The sequence below is a fragment of the Myodes glareolus genome, chromosome 10 (assembly GCF_982192425.1).
Source record: "Myodes glareolus chromosome 10, mMyoGla1.1, whole genome shotgun sequence".
Lineage (NCBI taxonomy): Eukaryota > Metazoa > Chordata > Mammalia > Rodentia > Cricetidae > Myodes > Myodes glareolus.
The window spans coordinates 1,336,325-1,357,612 of NC_142035.1; the positions used below are offsets into that span (position 1 = coordinate 1,336,325).

At 50.2% G+C, this 21,288-nt stretch overlaps 1 protein-coding gene across 1 annotated transcript in view; it reads right to left on the minus strand.

The window, feature by feature from the left end:
• Positions 1–20,543, minus strand: part of Ntsr1 (neurotensin receptor 1) — a 44,182-nt gene extending 23,639 nt beyond the window's left edge. The window contains exon 1 of the mRNA XM_048441297.2: positions 19,317–20,543. Within this exon, the coding sequence (XP_048297254.2) occupies positions 19,317–20,033 (717 nt within the window). The 5' untranslated portion in view covers positions 20,034–20,543. The remainder of the gene's footprint in view (positions 1–19,316) is intronic.
• Positions 20,544–21,288: the final 745 nt, after the last annotated feature.

Here is a 21,288-nt window from a genome sequence, read left to right on the forward strand (position 1 = left end):
TACATATGGTGCCCACGTGGATAACTGAATCCACAGAAGGCTTGAGAAAATTTGGGAAAGAATAGACTAAAGCATGTTTTCTTAGTAGCACCAATTTCTCGGGTCTGCTCTGCTTGCTAGAGGCAAGCAAATGCTCTCATCTAAGAGAGGCTTCCTGACTCAGCTTTAGCTGCAAAACTTTGTAGCTCATTAAGAGGTCCTGCCACAAAACACTTAAATGGTGTTAATAAAAGCTGAACACATGCTTTTCAGGTTTTCAGCCATAGCAGGAAAAAAGCTGTGCCGTTTTAAATTGCTGGCTTTCTGGGCAGTCCTGCCAGGGCAAACTCTGCCTTTTTCAGGCAGGCAGTCCGACTATGGAGGATTTGAATGTGGTCTGTGAGCAGAATGCTGCAGCTTTCTTGCTGGCAGGGACCTTGAAACGCCACAGAGTTGTGGCAATAAAAATGGCTCCAGTGGTACCTCTGCCATGAGGCTGGAAAGCTAAGGAATGGGCTGGATCCAGCCATTAAAGCCACGGCTTTAATCTTCTCCTTAAAGACTCTTGTAGTCAGAAAAAGAGAGAGAGATACAGTAAAGAGAGATTAAAAAAAACTCTAAATAGTTTACACTGTGTTAAAAATACATGCAGGCTAAAAGTTAAAGTTCTTAAAGTAAAAAAGGAAGAAAGAAAGTAGTTAGGTATGGTGGTACACACCTTTAATTCCAATGCCTGGAAGGCAGAGACAGATCTCTGTGAGTTCAAGGTATGGTAGCACACGCCTTTAATCCCAGCACAGGGGAGGCAGAGACAGGTGGATCTCTGTGAGTTCAAGGACAGCCTGGTCTACAGAGTTATTCCAGGACAAAGATATACAGAGAACCTGTCTCAAAAAGTAAAAGTAAAAATAAAAGAAATAGAGGTTAAAATAAAGATGCATGAAGATGGAAAATACACAGAGAATCTTGATACTGTATACTATTATGCTCTCTTTGAATTGTTTAAATGCTGAGGAAGGAGCAACAGCTGCTAAAAGATATTTGCTTATAAATGCTGCTGAATTAATCCAAGATAGATATTTTGAAAATACCTTGGCTTCAAAATTGAAGTCAAAAGGTATGTTACTTTGGAGAAGAGATTTTGCTTTTGTTTCCACAGGAAATGAGAGGCTGTGGATTCATTCTGAGCTAAGAAAAATCAGATTTGATCAAGGACAACCACCCGAGAAATCTCCAGTAGGAAGAGATGGCCTGGATGTCTGAATTCTACATACAGAACAGATTCAAGACTGCTGCCTGAGATGATCAAGACTCACAGGATACTCCAGTCAGGACTTGATTATAATCCTAAATTTTCTTTAGGTACCCATAAGATTATCAGCACCCCCAACCAGCAGGAAGTAGCCTGAAATACTACGCCCACATTTCCAACAAATGGACTATGGGTATTGTCCTTTGTTTAAAAAAAAGGCGGGGGGGAAATTGTGCAGGAGAATTGTCTATAATCTGTCAATCATATTTTAAATAAATGCTGATTGGCCAGGCAGGAAGTATAGGCGGAAAAACCAGACAGGAAGTAGAGGTGGAGCAAAGAGAAAGGGAGTATTCTGGGAAGCAGGAAGCTCCCTCCGCCATTCCTGCCCAGACCACCGAAGAGGCAACATGTGAGCTGACAGCTGAAAAAGGTACCAAGCCTGAATAAATGGGACCTACTGAAACTGAGAAGTTTCTGTAAAGCAAAGGACACTGTCAGTAAGACAAAAAGACAACCTTCCCTTTCGACTGGGAGAAGATTTTCACCAACCCCTCATCAGACAAAGGTCTGATCTCCAAAATATACAAAGAACTCAAGAAACTAGACACTAAAACTCTAATTAACCCAATTAAAAAATGGGGTACTGAACTGAACAGAGAATTCACAACAGATGAACTTCGAATGACCAAAAGGCACTTAAGGTCATGCTCAACCTCCCTAGCGATCAGGGAAATGCAAATCAAAACAACTTTGAGATACCATCTTACACCTGTCAGAATAGCCAAACTCAAAAACACCAATGATAGCCTATGCTGGAGAGGATGTGGAGTGAGGGGGAACACTCATCCATTGTTGGTGGGAATGCAAACTTGTGCAGCCACTGTAGAAATCAGTGTGGCGGTTTCTCGGGAAACTAGGAGTCAACCTCCCTCAGGACCCAGCAATTCCACTCTTGGGAATATACCCAAGAGATGCCCTATCATACTACAAAAACATTTGTTCAACTATGTTCATAGCAGCATTATTTGTAATAGCCAGAACATGGAAACAACCTAGATGCCCCTCAGTAGAAGAATGGTTAAAAAAGGTGTGGAACATATACACATTAGAGTTTTACTTAGCGGTAAAAAACAATGACATCTTGAATTTTGCATGCAAATGGACGGAAATAGAAAACGCTTTACTGAGTGAGGTAATCCAGACCCAAAAAGAGGTATATGGTATGTACTCACTCATAAGTGGATTCTAGCCATAGTTAAAGGTCTTTGAGCCTATAATTCGTGATCCTAGAGAAGCTAAATAAGAAGGTGAACCTGAAGAAAATCATATAGTTATCCTCCTGGATATTGGAAGTAGATAAGATTGCCAGGCAAACTTGGGTGCACGGGGGGGTGGGGGGTGGAAGTAAGGGGAGATGGTTAGAGAGAAGGGAGAGGGGGAGGATAGGGAATGGCTTGGGGGAATGGGATGGGGGGAAGTATTTATCTCAACTAAGGGAGCCATTTTAGGGTTTGCAAGAGACTTGATTCTGGAGGGGTTCCCAGGCCCAAGGAGAGGTCCCCAGATTGTTCCCTGGGCAGCAGAGAAGAGGGTGCCTGAACTGGCCTTGGCCCATAACCATACTGATGAATATTTTGCATATCACCATAGAACCTTCATCTGGCGATGGATGGAGATAGAGACAGAGACACAAATTGGAACACTGGACTTAACTCCCTAGGTCCAAATGAGAAGCAGAAGGAGGGAGAACGTGAGCAAGAAAGGCAGGACCAGAGGGAAACTTCATCTGACGATAGATGGAGATAGAGACGGAGACCCACATTGGAGCACTGGACTGAGCCCCCAAGGTCCAAATGAGGAGCAGAAGGAGGGAGAACATGAAAAAGGAAATCAGGACCGCGAGGGGTGCGTTCACCCTCTGATACAAGGGGACTGATCGAATGAGAGCTCACCAAGGCCAGCTGGACTGGGACTGAACGAGCATGTGATCAAACCGGAGTCTCTGAATGTGGCTGACATGGGGGCTGACTGAGAAGCCATTGATAATGGCACTGGGTCTTGTTTTGTCTGCATGTACTGGCTTTTTGGGATCCTAGTCTGGTTGGATGCTCACATTCCTAGACTTGGAGGGAGAGGGGAGGAACTTGAACTTCCCACTGGGCAGAAAACCCTGACTGCTCTTAGGACTGGAGAGGGAGGAAGAGAGGGAGTGGGGGGGGGAGGGAGGAGAGGGAGTGGGGGGAATGGGAGGGTATGGGGAGGAGGGGAGGAAGTGGAAATTTTTATAAACAAATAAATAAATAAATTTTAAAAAAAGGTACCAAGCCATATGGCTAACATAGATCAGAATAATGGGTTAAGATAAGTCATAAGAACTAATAAGTAGCCAGAGCTAAGGGCCAATCAGTTTATAACTTATAGAGATCTCTGTGTGATTGATTTTCTCTGGGACTTGCCGGTTGTGGGGTGCCAGGCGGGAACAGATACCCCAACAAGCAGGCCCCCTCATGTTACACTCCTCAAGGGCTGGACACCTCAGTTCCTGTGTCTCCATCTTGGTCTCGTTCCCAGCCTCCCTCATTGGAACCAGCTGCTTTAGAAATGCAGTCCCTTCTGGGCCACAGCAGGAAGGCTGCTTAGGGTGACTCTGTGGATAGCAGGCTAGGGACATTTAAACTGTGTGTGTTTAGGAACACAAAGTCCTCAAAGCGGACCCTCTGCTGGGTCTGGATAGGACCTTGACATTCATCTCTCACTTCGGCATACAGCTCTCTCTGGATCTAGTGGGTGGGACAAGGAAGTCTTGGGGAATCTCCTGCTAACTGGGCAGCTGTAGTTGCTAAAAATAAATACACCTGACTGTCTCGGTATCTCCCAAAGAGTCTTTGTCCCGAGTAAGGACTCAATGAAGACTGGTTCTAGGTGCAGGTAGCACGTGGCCATACTGACCAGGTGACCTGGTAGATTCAGTTCCACTTGCAACAGCCCTCAAGTCTGCTTGGTATAAACACCAGCTCCCTGGAACCAGCCTCCTACACCACACAGTGTTTGTCTTCCCTCTTCTTCCTCTTTTTGTGCCAGACACAGAAGCCTGCTCCCTGGAGCGTGTGCTGTCTTCTACAGAGCGCTTGACCAGAGTCTGTGGCAGCAGCTCTGACAGGCGATGAGACCACCACAGCTTGTCTGCACCAGAAACGCACAGTTCTGGTGAAGGGACACCAAGAAATGAGCTCTCTCTGTTTTTAAAAACGTAGGAATTCTCAGGACCAAGGCTGGTGTGTTTTGGAGAGGAGGCTTTGCTCACGCACATGGTACACATGGTGGGATTTCTGTTTGTCTATCTAATAGAGCGGACTCAGGCTTGTGAGCGCACTCAACACATGACAGGGCAGGAGGGAAGCCTGGGGTCCTTCTGAGCAGGTGGGGGTCAATGTGTATCTGGGGAAAGGAAAGTCTGTAAAGCCTGAACACCTCAAATCCTCTTATTGGATCATAGGTCAGATGCTGGGGTCATCGGCACCCTTAAAACACACGCTTCTTTGCCTTCAAAGCAGACTCCTTTTTCTTTCTGAAACCCTTCCTGCTATCCAACCTCAGTATCCCTCAATCAATGTAGCCCTTAATCCTCATTGGAACCTTAGGGTGGGTGTACGGAGGAAGCTGAAGAGGGGGACATATACCGTCACTACAATGCTGGTTTTGGAGACGCAGCTACTGCCCAGTAGCTTCGCAAGGCGTGGGTGCTGGCATTAGAGCAGGTGCTGGCTTTAGAGACATCTGCTGACTGGGCCTTGACTCTGAGGAAGGAGGCCCACGGTTCCAGGGAGCGACCACCCTGTTTACTTCCAGCACTCACTCCTTGCTGAATCCTGACACTTGAACCTACTTGTTCCCCCAAGGAATCCAGTTTTCTGACAGCCCCAGTGCTGATGGGCACACTCGCAGCCGGGCTAAGAAGCACCTTACAGAGCCTGTCCCACACTCAGAAAAGCAGCAGGGAGCTGGGTTTGGCCCGGTCTTCCCGCTATTTGTGCAGAACGGCACTGCTTGGTTGCTGAACAGCAAGGGAATGAGGGACGCTGGGGCCCTTCTGGGTGGAGAAGGCCTGCAGGTGTACGGACAGTAGACTTTCTGAGAAACCTCAGGCAGGCAGCTAGCATGGGGCCCATTGCCCAGTGAGAGCAGAGTTGGGTCCCATGGGTACCTCCCCAGGTTCTTTCTTAGGTAGTCTGTCCTCCTCACGTTAAACTCAGACAGGGTCCTTTTTAAGGCAGGTGGAATGAACCCAAGCATCACTTACTGGCTTCCTCAACAGGAACCTGCCTTTCAGGCTCCTGAGAACCCGAGGCTCCAAGGGCAACCTCCTGGCTGCTTTATTTCCTCCACTTCCTGTGGTGATTCTGTTTTGTTTTGACTTTTGAGACTGGGGTCTTGCTACTTAGCCCTATGTTTGAGTTTTGACTAGCTACAAGGCAACCTGCTGACAGTTTGGACCAGCATGAGAGGACCCACCAGGATGCCCACTCGTTTTGTGAATTAGTTACAAAGGTCAAGTAAGGATGCCATTAAAACTCAGTGGGGGGTTATGGGAAGGGTTGAAATGCCTTCTTGTGTCAATCACAGTCACTCGCCCTCAGCTGGGTAATGCTGCAATGGTAGGGTCCCAGGCCAGAGCGCGGGTTGAGCAGGCCTATTTTATGCCACTCAGAGCACGTTGCTGTGCCCTATCCCACAACAGGAACAAAGTGATGAGTCTCTTGGGAGGGCACAAGGCCCAGGAGGCAGATGGAACTGGATTCCTGGGTACAGGGAAGAGGTCCTGCCTCCTGACCAGGGCCGGTTGCTCTGCCACATCTTCCTAGGGCCTGGCCTTCTAGCTTGTGCCTGCAGATTGCCTGAAGCTGAGCAGCCCGACCACAGCTGGTCCCCATTTCTTCCTCCTTCTGGACTCTCCCAGACCATGAGGTGATGCTTATGGTAGGAACTGAGCCTAGTAACGTTTTACACTGCTGGCCTTCAGGATCCCCATAGTGGCAGCTTCACGGACCTGGGCCTAGCAGGGATTCTTTGGGACATCTTCAGATTGCAAGACAGCAGGAGCCAATAGGTAAGGCTCAAGCCACAGTGGGAACCGACGGTGCTGTCACCAGATTGATAAACTCCTGTGTTTGTTATACCGTGGGACAGGATTTTGCTGCAATCAGCTAACCCATTCCCCTTAGCAGCTAGAAAAGTCTGTGACCAGGCAAGTGAGGCATCTGGGGCGGCTGATCAAGTCAAGGGGAGCTGTGGAGAGTTAGCACAGACAGCACTTGGGGAAGAGGCAGCCAATGGAGGAGCTGCCTGCCTTCTCCTGGGAGCCTCACTGGCACGTGTCTAGGAGCCCAGCAAGAGTAACACCTCAGCATGAAATGGGACAGAACAGAAGATAACGGGGCTGTTGCAGCCCAGGGGTCACCGTGAAGACAGAGACTCCGTATGAGACGCAGCCTGCCCTCCCTGTGTTCTGCCTTGCTCTGGCAAGGGAGGCTAGAAACAAGCCCAGTTTGAGATCTAACTTTGCTGACCTTGGGAATCATCTTCAACCATTGTAGACGGGGTGGGAACTTTCGAGGCTGCAATGGGATCTTTCTGTTTTGTTTTTATATTAAGATATATTTACCTGTTATCAAGGTCCCCAGTATACCGGTCAGGCATAACTCAGGCAACAGCAGTGATGGTGCCCAGGGACCAGCTAGACCAGACCTTGGATCCAGTCTCTGCCACTCTTTTTTTTAAAAATATTTATTTATTATTATGTATACAGTATTCATCCTGCGTGTATGCTTGCAGGCCAGAAGAGGGCACCAGACCCCATTACAGATGGTTGTGAGCCACCATGTGGTTGCTGGGAATTGAACTCAGGACCTTTGGAAGAGCAGGCAATGCTCTTAATCTCTGAGCCATCTCTCCAGCCCCTCTGCCGCTCTTTTTAAGGTATGCTGAGATAATATGATGGTGGCAATGTGTGTGTGTGTGTACATGTGTGCAAGTGTGTGTGTGTGTGAGCACATCAGTGTGTGCATGTGCCTTGCGTGTGTCTTCAGTCTCTCAACCTGTAAATATAGCCTTATTTTGGAAAAGCGTTTCTGTAAAATATACTCAGATTTAGATGCAATTGTCCTGGTTCATGGCAAATCGCTAGAGAGCAGGCGCACAGAGGAGAAGGTAGTGAGAAGACTAAGGCCATGAGCCAAGGACACTTGAGTTCACCAGGACTGGAAGAAGGGGAAGGACCCTCCTAAGCCCCTGGAGGAAACAGGGCCCCGAGACATACCTCTAGTCCCTGGAGCCCTCAGAGAATATATTTCACAGTTGTGAGTCAGCAGTGTCAGGCCCTAGGTCAGGGCAGACACAGCTCTCAGGCTTTGCTCTCAAACGTGTCTGAGGTTAGAGCAGCTTAACGCATGGACATCCATACAGCCCTGGTGATTTTCTTCAGAAGCTCCGTGAGCACTGCCTGGCTGATCTGCCACCGACACAGGTATTTTTAATACATTAGGCGGTTCCTTTTAAACAAGCTGTCAGCAAAATTAATTGCAGGAAGTTTAACAGGCGCTAACATGCCTAAGAGCCCTGCAATTACCGGCTTCCAGTCTGCAGGCGCATTTGACAGCCTGGGGGCCCTAGGGGTGCCTGGCTGCTCCAGAAATAATTTCTTCTGCCGGGGGTGCCCGACCTGACCCCAGATTACTGCCCCAGCGTCTGAGCAGATTCTTGAGTCTCTAAGGTGCCAAGCACCTGATAATCCTTCTCTGCTTGGGTCAGAACTGCAGGACTGAGTCAGGATTTGGTTCAAGGCACATTCATCTTCTGGAATTCAGTTCAGCTCTCAGGAGGGAAAATCCTCGGGGAGCATATCCAGCTCAGCAAAATGGATTCTGAGGCTAGGCAAAACCTGGGGTCTCACACTCGTGTGAGATCTTACGGGGACAGAGGAGCCTTTCAGGATGGCCATTCTGTCCCCATCCCCGAAAGCACAGCTGATACACAGAGACTATGGCTGGGACCCTGTGCCAGGCTTCTTCCCCTTGTTTTCCCCTTGTTCTTCTAAGAGGCACTGGTGTCTTTGTGGTCACAGGAAGATCCTTCTGGGGACTGTGCAGGAGTGGAGAGGCCTTTACAGCCATCTAAATGCTTCTCCTGAGTGTGGTTCTGGACCCAGGATCATCAGGAGAACAGGAAATACAGAGGCAATGCCAGGGGCTCTTGGCCTGAAGGCAGTCAGGACAGGGGAGTTTTAAGTGGCTGAGTCTGAGGGTCTTTGGGTTGGGAAGAGTCCTGCCTACCTTGTTGTTTTGTGTCTTCAAAGGTGCTTGGCAGACACCATCAGCTGAGGGCTTGCAAGGAGCTGGGCCCAGGATTCGGGAGGCAGGTCCTAGACGGCTGTGAACTGGGTGGGATGACTCCTCCTCCTCCTCCCTAGGCAATAAACCTGACTCTGGACAGTTGCTTCCTACTGTGCATATCCTGTCTGCAGCAGACAGGTTTATAAATGAGCTAATCCCACCTGGATCCAGACCAGCTCTAAGGCCTGGATGTCTGGCGCTCAGTTCCCGCGTGACAGAACCCAGATGTGCCCCACTCTCCTTGACCCCCAGGAGTTGGGGATGCTGCTGTGGTTCTACTGAACGCTTGGAAATCATGCACTGGACCGACAGCTGGCTGCGAGTGTTTACATCTTAGCAGTTCCCAGGGAGAGATTATTTCCAAACAGCTCCTGGACTCTCTGAATCTCTCTGAGGGGCTGGAAGTGGGGCATCTTTAAAGAGAAGAACCGATTTCGAGTTACAAGAAAACAAAGCTCTCCCAAGAACACTCTTAACCTTTAAATTCACCAAAAGAGAGTTACTGGAACTTATAATAAATTCACTTTTTCACAGACAACTGGCTAAGTGTGTTGAAATCCAAACAATTCTGCTCCTTTTTGTAAGCCTTCGTGTAAGGCTTGCTGAACATTTGTCGAGCAAGTACCTTCCTTTGTTATGTCTCCTTACACGTTGTTGTAATAATTTCTTCAAGCCAGGGTTGTGCATCTTGGCTGTCTGGGATATTTGTGGATGTAGGCAGTGTTTAGAGTCAGGAGAAGGCTTTCGCCTGAGATACTGGACAAGCTCAGCTGCTATAAACAGCCATAAATCCTCACCGGGTGCCCAAGGCCCTGCATCCTGACAGGCTATGGACTGTGCCCAGCACCAGAGGCTCTCTACCAGTCCTCTCTCTGGGGATGTTTTTGTGACGGAGTCTTTGTTAGGACAGCTCCTTCAGCCGGCAAGGCTGGTTCAGGGACGGGGCTGTGAATCCACACAGGGCTTCTCTGTCGGTTCTGTGCTGGTAGGGCTAGGTGCAGACAGAACATGGAGGGCTTCTTGGTGGGTGAAGCCAGAGGGGAGGGGCTGTTTCCACACTGATCTCCCAGCAGAGGATGACCGACGTTGACCTTTCTGACAGTGTGTGTGTGTGTGTGTGTGTGTGTGTGTGTATGCACGCGTGCATGCCTGTGCGTGTGTTGTCCTCTTCCACTCAGCACAGCATCAAATACAGCCTGAGCAATCTGAGGATATCTTTCAGCTATGGAGTCTCTTGCTTGAGTAGAAAACGGACCCTTTAAAGGAATGGCACGGAGCCCAGACCCCTGGTCAGTGTCATCTGTAAAGAAATAGGAAGAGGTGGCCCACTGATAAGGAGCAGTCACGTGGCGCAGACCCCAAGGTACACCAGGGAGAAGTGGGAGGCACCTATGTGACTCACTGCAGTTCCGCGTCTACAGATTCTGATAGGGTGTGTGGGCGTGGCCCTACTGGGGCGTTTACCACCGCACCACAGAGGTGACTCTGAAAAGCCAGCAGTGATGAGATGGAGAAAAGGAGCCATAGAAACTGAGGATCATGGGAGGAGATCTGAGAGAAGACAGAAAGGGACCCACTGAAGCTGCGTCTGACCCAACGTGAGTCCTGGGATTGTCCTTGAATGGCGAATGCACGTAACTCGCCGTGAAGGGTTTGAGAACTGAGCCACAGCCATGAACCAAGACTAAGATGGGTGTTCAGGGAAGAACTAAGGACTTTAGTCGTGGTACTGATGCCGGCAACACCATCAACAGATGATACAACCAAGGGGCTTTCACTGGAGTGCCCGCCCACCTCAAGAAAAACACCAGCATTCTCCAGGGGTTAACAAAACCCAAAACACCACAACAAAGTTTAAAATGCTCAGGAAACAATCCCAAGTTACCATTGAACGGTTAAGAACACTGGTTGCTCTTTCAGAGGACATGGGTTCAATTCCCAGTACCCCCACATGGCAGCTCACACATTTCTGTAACTCTAGTTCCAGGGGATCTGACACCCTCACATAGACATACAAACACCAATACTCATAAAATAAGTCGGGCACCTTTAATCCCAGCACTCAGAAGGCAGAGGCAGGCGGATCTCTGTGAGCTGGAGGCCAGCCTGGTCTACAGAGAGAGTTCCAAGACAGGCTCCAAAACTACAGAGAATCCCTGTCTTGAAAAACAACAACAACAACAAAAAAGCTCCAGGAATACAACTCACTCCAAAGACAAAGACAATCATTAGATCCATCCATGGGATTGTGACAGCCACAATAACAGCCCGCTAAGGAAAACAAAGGCAGAAACAAAAAGTCTTTCTGGCCAAGAGACTAGAATCTCTGGCCTGAGTGAAGACCTAACCTTCAAGCTGGGCCTGGTCAATCAATTTAGGAAGGTGGGCTCACCTTAAACTATGCTAAAGAGGTAGGGGAACGATTTCCCTTTTCAGAGAAGACTATACTCTCTGCTTCCAGAATTCCCCAGGGCAGTCCCTGATTCCCCATGAGGTCCAGCTGTGTTGTCTCACTTTTCTGGCGCCTGAATCCAAACGGGACCCCTCCCCCAGCCTTTTCTGTTTCTTTCACGTGCTGGCCAGAACCTGTATATGTTTTCTGATACTTTGGGCTCCTTTACTCTTTCTCTAAAGTGCCCCCCACCGACCCCCTTTCTGTGACCGTGTGTCTGCCGTGTGTCTGGCCCCCATGGCAGCTTAAATGTCTTTTCCCCTCCACGCTTCTTCAGACAGCTGCTGAGATTTATATGGCACCTGGCCTGGAAGTTTTTCTTTTTAAACTTTAATAAAACCGTTCTTGAGCTTCTGTTTGAATCCGTTCTTAAATTCTTTTGTGCACGAAACTAAGAATCGGAAGAGGGAACCGCAATGTCTCCGATGACCGCAGAAAAACCTAAAAGTTCGGTAACAGGTGGCCCAAAGGAAAGAACTATCGAGGCTGTAGCAGGCACTCAGGCACACATGGTAGTATCCCAGCGCTTGGGAAGGTGGGGCAGGAGGGTATACGTTCAGGATAGCCTGGGCTATACCGTAAGCTCTTACGTCAAGATAAAAACAACAGCAGAAAGCAAGCATCTGACCGTGTTCCTTGTAGTACAGAACTCTCTGAAATGAATGGGAAGATAAGAGCTCATAAAAGAGAAAGACTGTATGACAAGACCCACTGAAACTTTAGAGGTAAATTAAATACCAGTTAAAAGCATCAGTGCTTACATAATAATCTGCTGCTAACAGAACATCCTACCTCTGTTTCCTGCAATATCTACCAGTGTAGACTATTAGCTTGGGTAGAACAGTCTCTAACAAACTAAATTTACACCATATGAGTATATTCTCAAAAAACAATGGAATTGAGTTATAAATGGATATAGTACGATGGCATCTGGAAAGACCTCAAAGCCTCTAGAGTAAAAACCACTTCTAAACAGCCCAGAAGTCGAAGGGGGGTCTTAATGAAAATAAGAAACTATTTCAGTGAGAAAGGAAACTCTCAACCACAACAACAACAAACAAACCTAAACCTCGAGATGCTACCAAAACAGCACTTCAGAAGAATTTTGTAGCATTAATTGTTTACTTATTAAATAATGAAGTTCATGCTGGATGTGATAGCATACACCTTTAATCCCAGCTCTCAGGAGTCAGAGGCAGGTGGACCTCTGAGTTAGAGGCCAGCCTGGTCTACAGAATGGGTTCCAGGAAAAACAAGGGCTACACAGAGAAACCCTGTCTCAAAACAACACCAACAACAATATTACATAATGAAGTTCTTAAAGCAACAGTCTAAGTTTTTACTATAAGAAGTCTAGGCTAACAAACCATGCATGGCGGCTACACTGAAATGCGGGGATAAAGCAGGAGGATTGCTGAAAACGTAAAGCTAGCCTGGGCTACAGAGGGAGATCCTGTTTTAGAAACACAAAAAAGAAAAGCAGTCCCATCGGTTCAGGGGAAGAACAAATTAAACTCAAGAGAAGCAGACTTAAGAAAAGAAAAATTAATATAAATTAAATTGGAGACACAGCATGGAAACTGGAAGACACTGTGTGTAGGAGCGTCTGGTAAACGTATGCCTGTGCGCCACTCCCTCACGGCGCATGCCCTGCCCAGGGAGTCCAGAGGCCAAGTCCGATCCCCTGGGATTGAGTTATAGGTCCTGGTGTGTGGTTCTGCGGGTGCTGCGAACGGGTGCTCAGGACTCTGGAAGTGCAGCCAGCGCTCCTAGCCACTGAGCCATTCCTCTAGTTTGGGAAGTTGATTCTTTTTTCTTAAAAAAATTTATTTATTTTTATTTTATTTGCATTGGTGTTTTGCTGGCATGTGTGTCTGTGTGAGATTGGTGTTTTGCTGGCACGTGTGTCTGTGTGAGGGTGTCAGATCCCCTGGAACTGGAGTTGCAGACTGTTGTGAGCTGCCATGTGGGAGAGAGAGAGAGAGAGAGAGAGAGAGAGAGAGAGAGAGAGAGAGAGAAAAGAAGAGGAGGAGGAAGAGGAAAGGGGAAGAGAGAGAGAATGAGAGAGGGGGGAAGGAGAGGAGGAGGAAGAGAAAAGAGGGAGAGAGAGAGAGAGAGAGAGAGAGAGAGAGAGGAGAGAGAGAGAGAGTGAGAGAGCAAGCGAGTATGGATCTGGCATCAGGCCTTTGCTTGCTCTCTCCAGCCCCAGTCTAAGCCGCTCTCTGGAATAATGGACTAAGGTAGCTGTTTCCTCACTGCTCCCAACGTTGTTTCCTGAGAGGCAGGAAGACAGATCTATACTCTTAAAGCATTATGACTCCATACTGTTGTGCTGGGAAGCTGGCCGCTGCTCATTTCCTGGAGTGAAAGCCACAGCATCGTCTGTCCACTAATGCTCATGGCTCCAGCCACCCCAGCTTCCTCCCAGTTCCTCAGGCACACACAGCACAGGGCTGCCCCAGACCCTCTGTGATGTCCTTTCCTCTGCCCTGACCCTGCACACCACTTCCTGGCAGCCTACGAGAGATCTTTGACCTACCAAGCTGTGTCCCCGATCTTAACGCCTCCACATTCTCAGAGGGCGATTCCTCAGAAGAAGCTACTGGAGAGACCTGGTCCTGGACTCTGCCTCAGACAGCAGGTATCTCTCAAAGGAGGTGCATAGGTGCTGGCCAGCTGGCTGTGTTCCCTGACCTAGGGTCATGTGAACCGTGTGGAGTGTCAAAGATGAATGATAGAACTGCTCTCAGGCTCCAGTAAAGAAAGCATCCTGGGAGTAATAGCACCTTGTGTTTTGCTGTTCTAGAAAGAGCCTTGCCTGCCTGTGAATCTGCTGTATCGCTGGTGTTCCCTGAAGTGAAGGGAATCCTGCATGTTGTGAATTGAAAGCGCCTCCAGTCCCTGGCAGTTTCAAGTGTAGAATACAAACTAACTCATCACTGTTGGCAGGTGAGGAAACCAAGTGCCCTGGGTCCTGTAGCTGACATCTATAGAGTGGAGATTTGAACCCGCTCTGGAGTGAGGCCCTGGGGTGGGTGGCCCTGGGGTGGGCAGCCCCCAAACTGTCCATTCCTGAGTGATGGCTCAGATGCTGGACTATCTGCCAAACCATCAACTGTGTCTGGTTTGCCTTCCAAGCCAGCCCTGGCACTGACAGAGTGGCCTCCAATGGGCACATGTGTCTGGTTTGAAGAAGGTAGAGGGTACTTTCAACTTGGCCAACCTGATCAAAAGTCCTGTTCTAGGTTGCTTTCTGTGTCTGTGATGAAACACTGACTGATAGCAATGTGGGGAAGAAAGGGTTTGAGAATCTCTCCTCCCCTTAAACACAAACAGCTAAAAAAGAATACAAGGTTGTATAATTATGGTTCAGGAAGTGCAGACAGATAGACAGACTTTCAGCCCTGTGGTGCAGTCTGATATGATGGCAGAGCCCTCCAAGCCAGGTTGACCCAGAGACCTCACTGTTTGAACGTGACCATGGGAGCATCTCTGTCACATTATTAGACTCCATCAACAGGTCTCTGCCGCCCAGGACAACATATTGAGACTATGACATGAGGTTCTTCTCAGAGGACACCCTCACTGCCTTTGACACCCCGCAACAGGGTGGCAGATGAAGGCCTTGAGGGTGAACGAGGCCTAAGAGCCCAGCACCCGGATACTACAGGAGCGACATGTGCAGCCTCTGAGCTGCCGTGGAGCAGGCTCCTTCCCCAGGACTCATGTTCCCTTCTCTCCGCTCATCTACCAGAGACATTGACCCTTGACAGTCAGATGGTCGCATTGAACAAGTGCTCTCTCAAGCCACCTGATTAACATGGATATATGGCCCTACCCCCATTGTTTTCTGAGAAGCAAGGTCCCAGTACGGACCCCACTGGATTGCCTGCATGTCTTTATTCTTCATGTCCTGCCTTGCTAGGCCAGGCCAGCAACAAGGCCAGGTCACCCTGTTCCAATGTGAGTGTTACCTCCTCCTGAAAGACCGTCTCAGTCTTCCTTGCTCCTCAGAGCCTCAGAATCTTATCCACGATGCTCAGTTACAGTCTATAGTCTGAACACCAATTTCATAAACCAAGTTCTACCCTACCCCACCCCCAAGTCCTCTCTGACCAGGTTTTACTATATAGCCCAGTCTTAGTCTCCTGAGAACCGAGATTATGGATATGTACCACTATATCCAACAATATATAGCATGTTGGGCCTTTAAAAGCTTTGGTCAGAGACTGGAGAGATGGCTCAGTGATTAAGAATGCTTCCTGCTCTTCCAAAGGACTGAAGTTTGGTTCCCAGCACCCACATTAGATGGCTCGCAGTCCTGCAAGTCCAGCTCCAGGGTACAGCCACATGCAACCTCACATATGCATAACCATAACCACCACCATCATCATCACCATCATCACCATCATCACCACCATCATCATCACCATCATCACCATCATCACCACCATCATCATCACCACCATCATCATCACCATCACCACCATCATCACCACCATCATCACCACCATCATCATCACCATCATCACCATCATCACCATCATCATCATCTTCAATTATCAGTCTGGGCATGGCCACACACACCTTTAATCCTAGCACTCTGGAGGCCAAGACAGGCAGGCAGATCTCTATGAGTTTGAGGCCAGCCTGGTCTACACAGCAAGCTCCAGAACAGCCAGAGCAACACAGAGAAACCCTGTCCCAAAAAACAAAACAAACAAAAAACTCTTTTAGTCATCAGGATGGCAAGATTGTTCAGTTGGGTAAAACTGCTCCCCACACACACCTGACAAGCTGTGTTTGACACCCAGGCCTCACAGTGGAAGGAGAGAATGGACTCCTAAAGGTATTTCTGAGCTCCACATGTGTGTACCTTCACTTGAGTGTGTGCAAACACATGTGCATGTGCACGCGCGTGCACACACACGAGCACATACACACATAGAGCAATTAAAAAGCAAACTTTGATCATGAAACACTGTAAATATAAACAAAGGAGATCAATACTCAATGCTTACTATTGCTTCACCCACACACCCCTGTGACCTTTCGCCCAGACTGCGTTTCTGTAAACTATTGGAACCAATTTTCTTCTTTGTGGAGTGAAAGTGATTCTCCTTTCCTGGTCACCCCTGAGCTGTCTGGGTGCTCACCATGCTACCTTGCAATTGATCTGCTGTAGACGTGAGGCAGCAGTTGCAGGCACCACTCCTCCCTGTATGGATTGTAGCCTCTTCTCTCCCTGGGAAGGAAAACATACCCTACCCAGCGCTGCTGCGGCATCTAAAGTTAGGTCCAACTACGAGAGAAATACTCCCATTTTCACCGGAAAAGGGCAGTCCAAGGATAACTGAGAGGATGGTGGATTGAGGGTGGACAGAGTCCATGGGCTCACACTTCTTCCCCACGTGTTCACATTCAGAACATGTCTGGTCCCTGGACATACAGACACAGGACCTAGATAAGCTGTAGTCTGGGGTACAGGCTTCAAGGTCAGCAACAGAGAACTATAAGACAGTTATAGAGCGGGTCAGAGCGGGCAGCAGGAGCAGGACAGTTACAGGTCAGAGTGAGAAGCTGGCCTGGGTGGTATCAGGGCCACATAGGGCTCAGGATTGGGCAGTCTTGGGGAACCCTTGGGCACCATGAAGTCCCCAAGTCTCCAACTCTTCCTCCTGTCCCTGGTGTAGGAACCAGGTCTCGAGCCTTTGGGAGAAACTGGGCACCAGGCTTCTCCTGCTTTTTTGCTTCTCCCACTGCCTGCCCAGCCCCATCCATCCTGTTAATACCTCCAAACACCTGATCTCCAAACAGTAACTGTTCTCATTGCTCAGGTTTGCCACCTAACTTTCAGCTCATTTTTGAATAATTTCTATTTACAAGTGCTTAAGATGGAATCCTTAAAGTGTGCAGAGTAGCCGGTCCTCACAGAAGGCGCTAAGGCAGGGGGATGTCCCTGTTTTGCAAAGAGGCCAGCGCATCCATACTTCCAAATATGGTCATGACAATGGAGACATGGGATGGCCAGCCCTGACAGGGGACACTCAGTGGAGCAGGGGCTATGCACTCAGCTCTGCTTCAGGTACTCAGACATCCTGGGGGATACCACAAACCCCACAACCCCAGGAAGCAAAACACATCTTCAGATGGTAGATAGTGGTGCAGGAGAAGGGAGAGGGTCCAGGCCTCTGATGAGGAATGATCTCATCAAGTACCCAGAAGAGTTGTGTTCCCAGCCAGAGCGGCCTGGTCAGCTGTTAACGTCAGATGGACAGAGAACACACTGTAATCAGTCGCTCCAAGAATGAGCCCGAATCTTCTAAGGAAAAGTGGAAGCCCTGTTCTCTGGGGCCATGAAGGCAGCCAGCAGACACTTAGTAAACACTCGGGCCAACACCATGTCAGCTACAGAAGGGAGCCTGACCAAGCGTAGGTGCTCAGGAAGCATTGCTGATGGGCAGTGACTAGGACCCTGTTAAGTCGGCCCTGCTGCCAAGCAAGGCCAAGCCACAGACATCTGAGCTTTGGGAGGTAGGAGACACTGTCACATAGGTCTCAAGTTCTGTGGATCCACCAGGGGTCTGGCAGGAACCTCAGAAAGGGCAATGTGGATGGGTGTATTTGCCCCCTTGCTGAGGTCCTGCAGTTGGAGAGGTTGCCGCCCACAGGCGCTATGGCCTGAGAAGCCCCCTTCCTACGAAGTTGATCAAAGACAGGAACTTGAAGAAAGAAACATGCCTCAAAGGGAGCAAGAAGCTCCTGTGATTAGCCACTGTTTTCCACACAGAACATGCTTGTCTCAACGCACAGGCTCTTGATAGAGAGAGAAGCTGAGCACTTACCCTGCTAAGAGTGGCATCTCAGGAGGGGCCCCGTATAGAGACACTTGTAGCACAAGTGTGTTTCTGGTCCCATGGCCCACATCAGAGATGATCTGTTGAGTTAAATACTGCCCAGCGTCTGAAGGTCTATTACAACCCACCCAGCATTGCTGGTTTCTATGTGGCACCTGGTCAGACCATGTGGCTTTCAAAGTGACTATGGAATCCTGGTGGGAGACTGTGGAAGGGAGGCTGTGGATGGCTGGTGAGGAATGTGACAGACGTATGGGACAGCTAGCTTCCATGGAGACCCCTCTAACATGGCAGGAGCCCCTCTGCAGACCCTCCCATTCTCTGGCTTCTTTGCCCAATTTTGGGTGAAGGGCAACCCTCTCTGTTCCTCCACGATTGCCCAGGGACTGGGGTCAAGAAATTGTTCAAAACTTTCCTTCATCCCTTTTCTTTCTTTCTTTCTTTCTTTCTTTCTTTCTTTCTTTCTTTCTTTTAAAATTATTTTTCAGACAGGGTCTCACTATGTAGCCCAGGCTTGCCTCAAACTTATAAGCCTCCTGCTCCAGTCTGGAGTGTTTGGCACTATCGTGCCTGGCTTAAGGTGTTATTTCTGCTCTGGCTTCCCCTGTGGCTATCCTCCTCGAACTTCCTTGCCTTACCACACCCAGACACTCTAGACTGCTCTGTAAGAACATCACCACTAGCAGTCACAAGGGCACTGCCTACGAGTGCTTTGTCACCTGGGGTCCTGTGACCCCCTCTCAGGTCCCTAGGGACCTCCTCAATGTTATGATCACCTCATTTCTCAGATGGGAAAACTGCAACTCAGCTAAGAATATGACCAAGGCTCCAACTCCTGGGTTTGGGTCCAGGAGAGGCAGCCAGAAGGCACTGGGGGGCCAGATATGGGGGGGGGTCAGACAATCCTGTAATCTCTTGAAAGGTTGATGCCAGCCCTCTCTCCTAAGAGTACCTTCAGACTTACATTAGATACAGGGAAGTCCCTGTTGAGGCTCAAGCCCTCTTCAGCAGGAGGGGAGGAAGGAGGGTGGGGCAGGCAGCTGGGGGAGAAAAGTTGAGGAAAGAAGGATGTGCTGCTGGAGGTTCTGCCCCCCTCCCTCCTGGGAGCACCTCCTGGGAGCACCCTGGCTGAGCTCTTTCAGTGTGCAGCACTCAGGATGATGTCACCGGGGCCTACGTGGGGACAAGGGAGGAGAAAGTGCTGCTGGGGTACAGTTCTTTCCTCAGGGCACCACTGTTGTGTCTCCCCAGTTGGTACCTTGACTCACTGGGGCTCCTGAGGCGACACTGCTGAATGGGAAAGAAGCAGGCAGATAGGAACAGTGGCTGCCCTGGTGTGCCCTCTAACGTGGCATCGCCCTGAGTCCCCACTTAGACACTCTTACCTGGATGACGACCTTGACGGTGGCTGTGTCCACAATGGGTGTGCACACCAGGCCGCCGGGGTGCTGGCCATCCGCACTGCGGTTCTTTAGGCCCATGGTGAAGAGCATCGGCACAGCTAGCAGCCCCGAGGCTAGCCATATAGCACTGATGAACTTCTTGGTGCGGCTGCGGGACATGAGGGTCTTGGCCTTGAAGGGATGGCAGATGGCCAAATACCGCTCCACACTCAGGCTGGCTACATTAAGGGCTGTGGCATAGGTGCAGGCATCGCGCAGGAAATAGTAGCCACGGCAGCCTGCATCCCCAAAGGCCCAGGGATGGTGCACCCAGATGAAGTTGTACAGCTCCACAGGCATGGCCAGCAACAGGATGAGCAGGTCGGACAGCGCCAGGCTGCCCAGGTGGTAGTGCACAGTGCTCTGCAGACTCTGTAGTGACTTCTTCCGCGCCAGGGTGAAGGCTGTCACTGAGTTGCCCACAGTGCCCACCACAAAGAGCGCCAGGTATACAGTGGTCACCAGCACCTTGGAATAGATGTCAGTGTTCACGTCCAGGTCGCTGTTGGGCGCTGCCAGGACGGATTCCGAGGTGTTTCCAGAGCCATTGCCCAAGCCGAGCGCCAGGAGCATGGCCTCCAGTCCTGACTGCGATCGCGGGAAGGGTTGGGCTCCGGGTTCACCAGGAGCGTCCTGCGGCACGGAGCTGTTGAGACGCATGGTGGGCGCCGGGTACCTGGCTTTGTCCTGCACCTTTTCAGGTGGAAGTTCCTCCGGGGTCAGGTGAGGAGGCGCCCAGAGGGAAGGGTGCGGAAGCTAAGGGGGGCGTGCCGTCCAGCTGCGAAGCGCAGCGCGCGATCCAGACGATTCTGGGAGCTTTGGGGCTCGCGACGTGCCGGCACCGTGATCCACTGCCCTTTCTCCTCCGGAGTCTGGGATCTGCGTTCTGGCTTCGCTTTTCCTCCGCACCCTCCGAGTCCCGAAACTGCCCCGATTCGGGGCTGCTTCGACCTCCAGATTCTGTGGTTGGTTCTCTGCACGCCTGAGTGGCAGCAACGTCCTCAGGACCGCGACCCAGCTGGCTTGTGCTTCGTTGGGCGATCCTGTGGCGCAGAGCGGAGCGCACGCACGACTGCTCAGCGTGCTCACCCTCGTTCTCCCTCTTCTGCTTCGAGCTCTCCCCGCACCCCGACTTCGCACACCTCCTGCTGCGCCGGAGCCTGCGGGGCTCCTCGCGCCTCCACTGAGCTGGCGGCTGCGCGGCGCGCCCAGCAGTGGAGGAGGGTGTTGGAAAGGCAGAGAGGCGGCCCCAGCCACTGTCCCCTCCCCACCCGGGTACTGACTGACGGTCGCCCCTGAATGCTACTGGGAACAACCTGGGATGGGATGAGCACCTCAGAGAACCAGGATTCCTTATGGGGTGCGGCAGAGTGAGGGGATATTGGACCTTTCCTTTCAACCTCTCGGGGCAGTACAGTCTTCTCTTCTCCCATCATTTGTACCAACTTCTCCTACCCCGAAAAGGAAGCATCCCCATATCGCCTCCAACTCCATCAAGGCCATGGGGGTATACTCGGGAAGGCGGAGAAAGAGGCGGCACCCTCCTAGCATGGCAGGGTCTTTGTACAGCCGGCTGGGTGTCCTCCCTTCTGGGTGCCTGCAGGGTGCCATGAGCACCCAGGGAGGTTCTATCCTGTGCAGGGTTGGGTGAGGGAAAGCAGAGAGCAGGAAGGCAGAGTAGCCCAAGCTCTCCATCGGGGCTCAAGCAATCCCGTGATCTTCTGCTGCCCTCGGGTTTGATGGGTCCTTCTGTCACCTAGATTTGGTCACTTTAGGGCTTAGAGGGGCAGGGCAGGTTTGTGGGTGACATAGAGAGGTATCTATCCTTTCAGGAAACATTGCCACCTGTGCACTCAGCCCAGCTCAGCCTGTCCCAGGGGACCCTTCCCTTGTCGTGGACCAAAGGAACAATGGC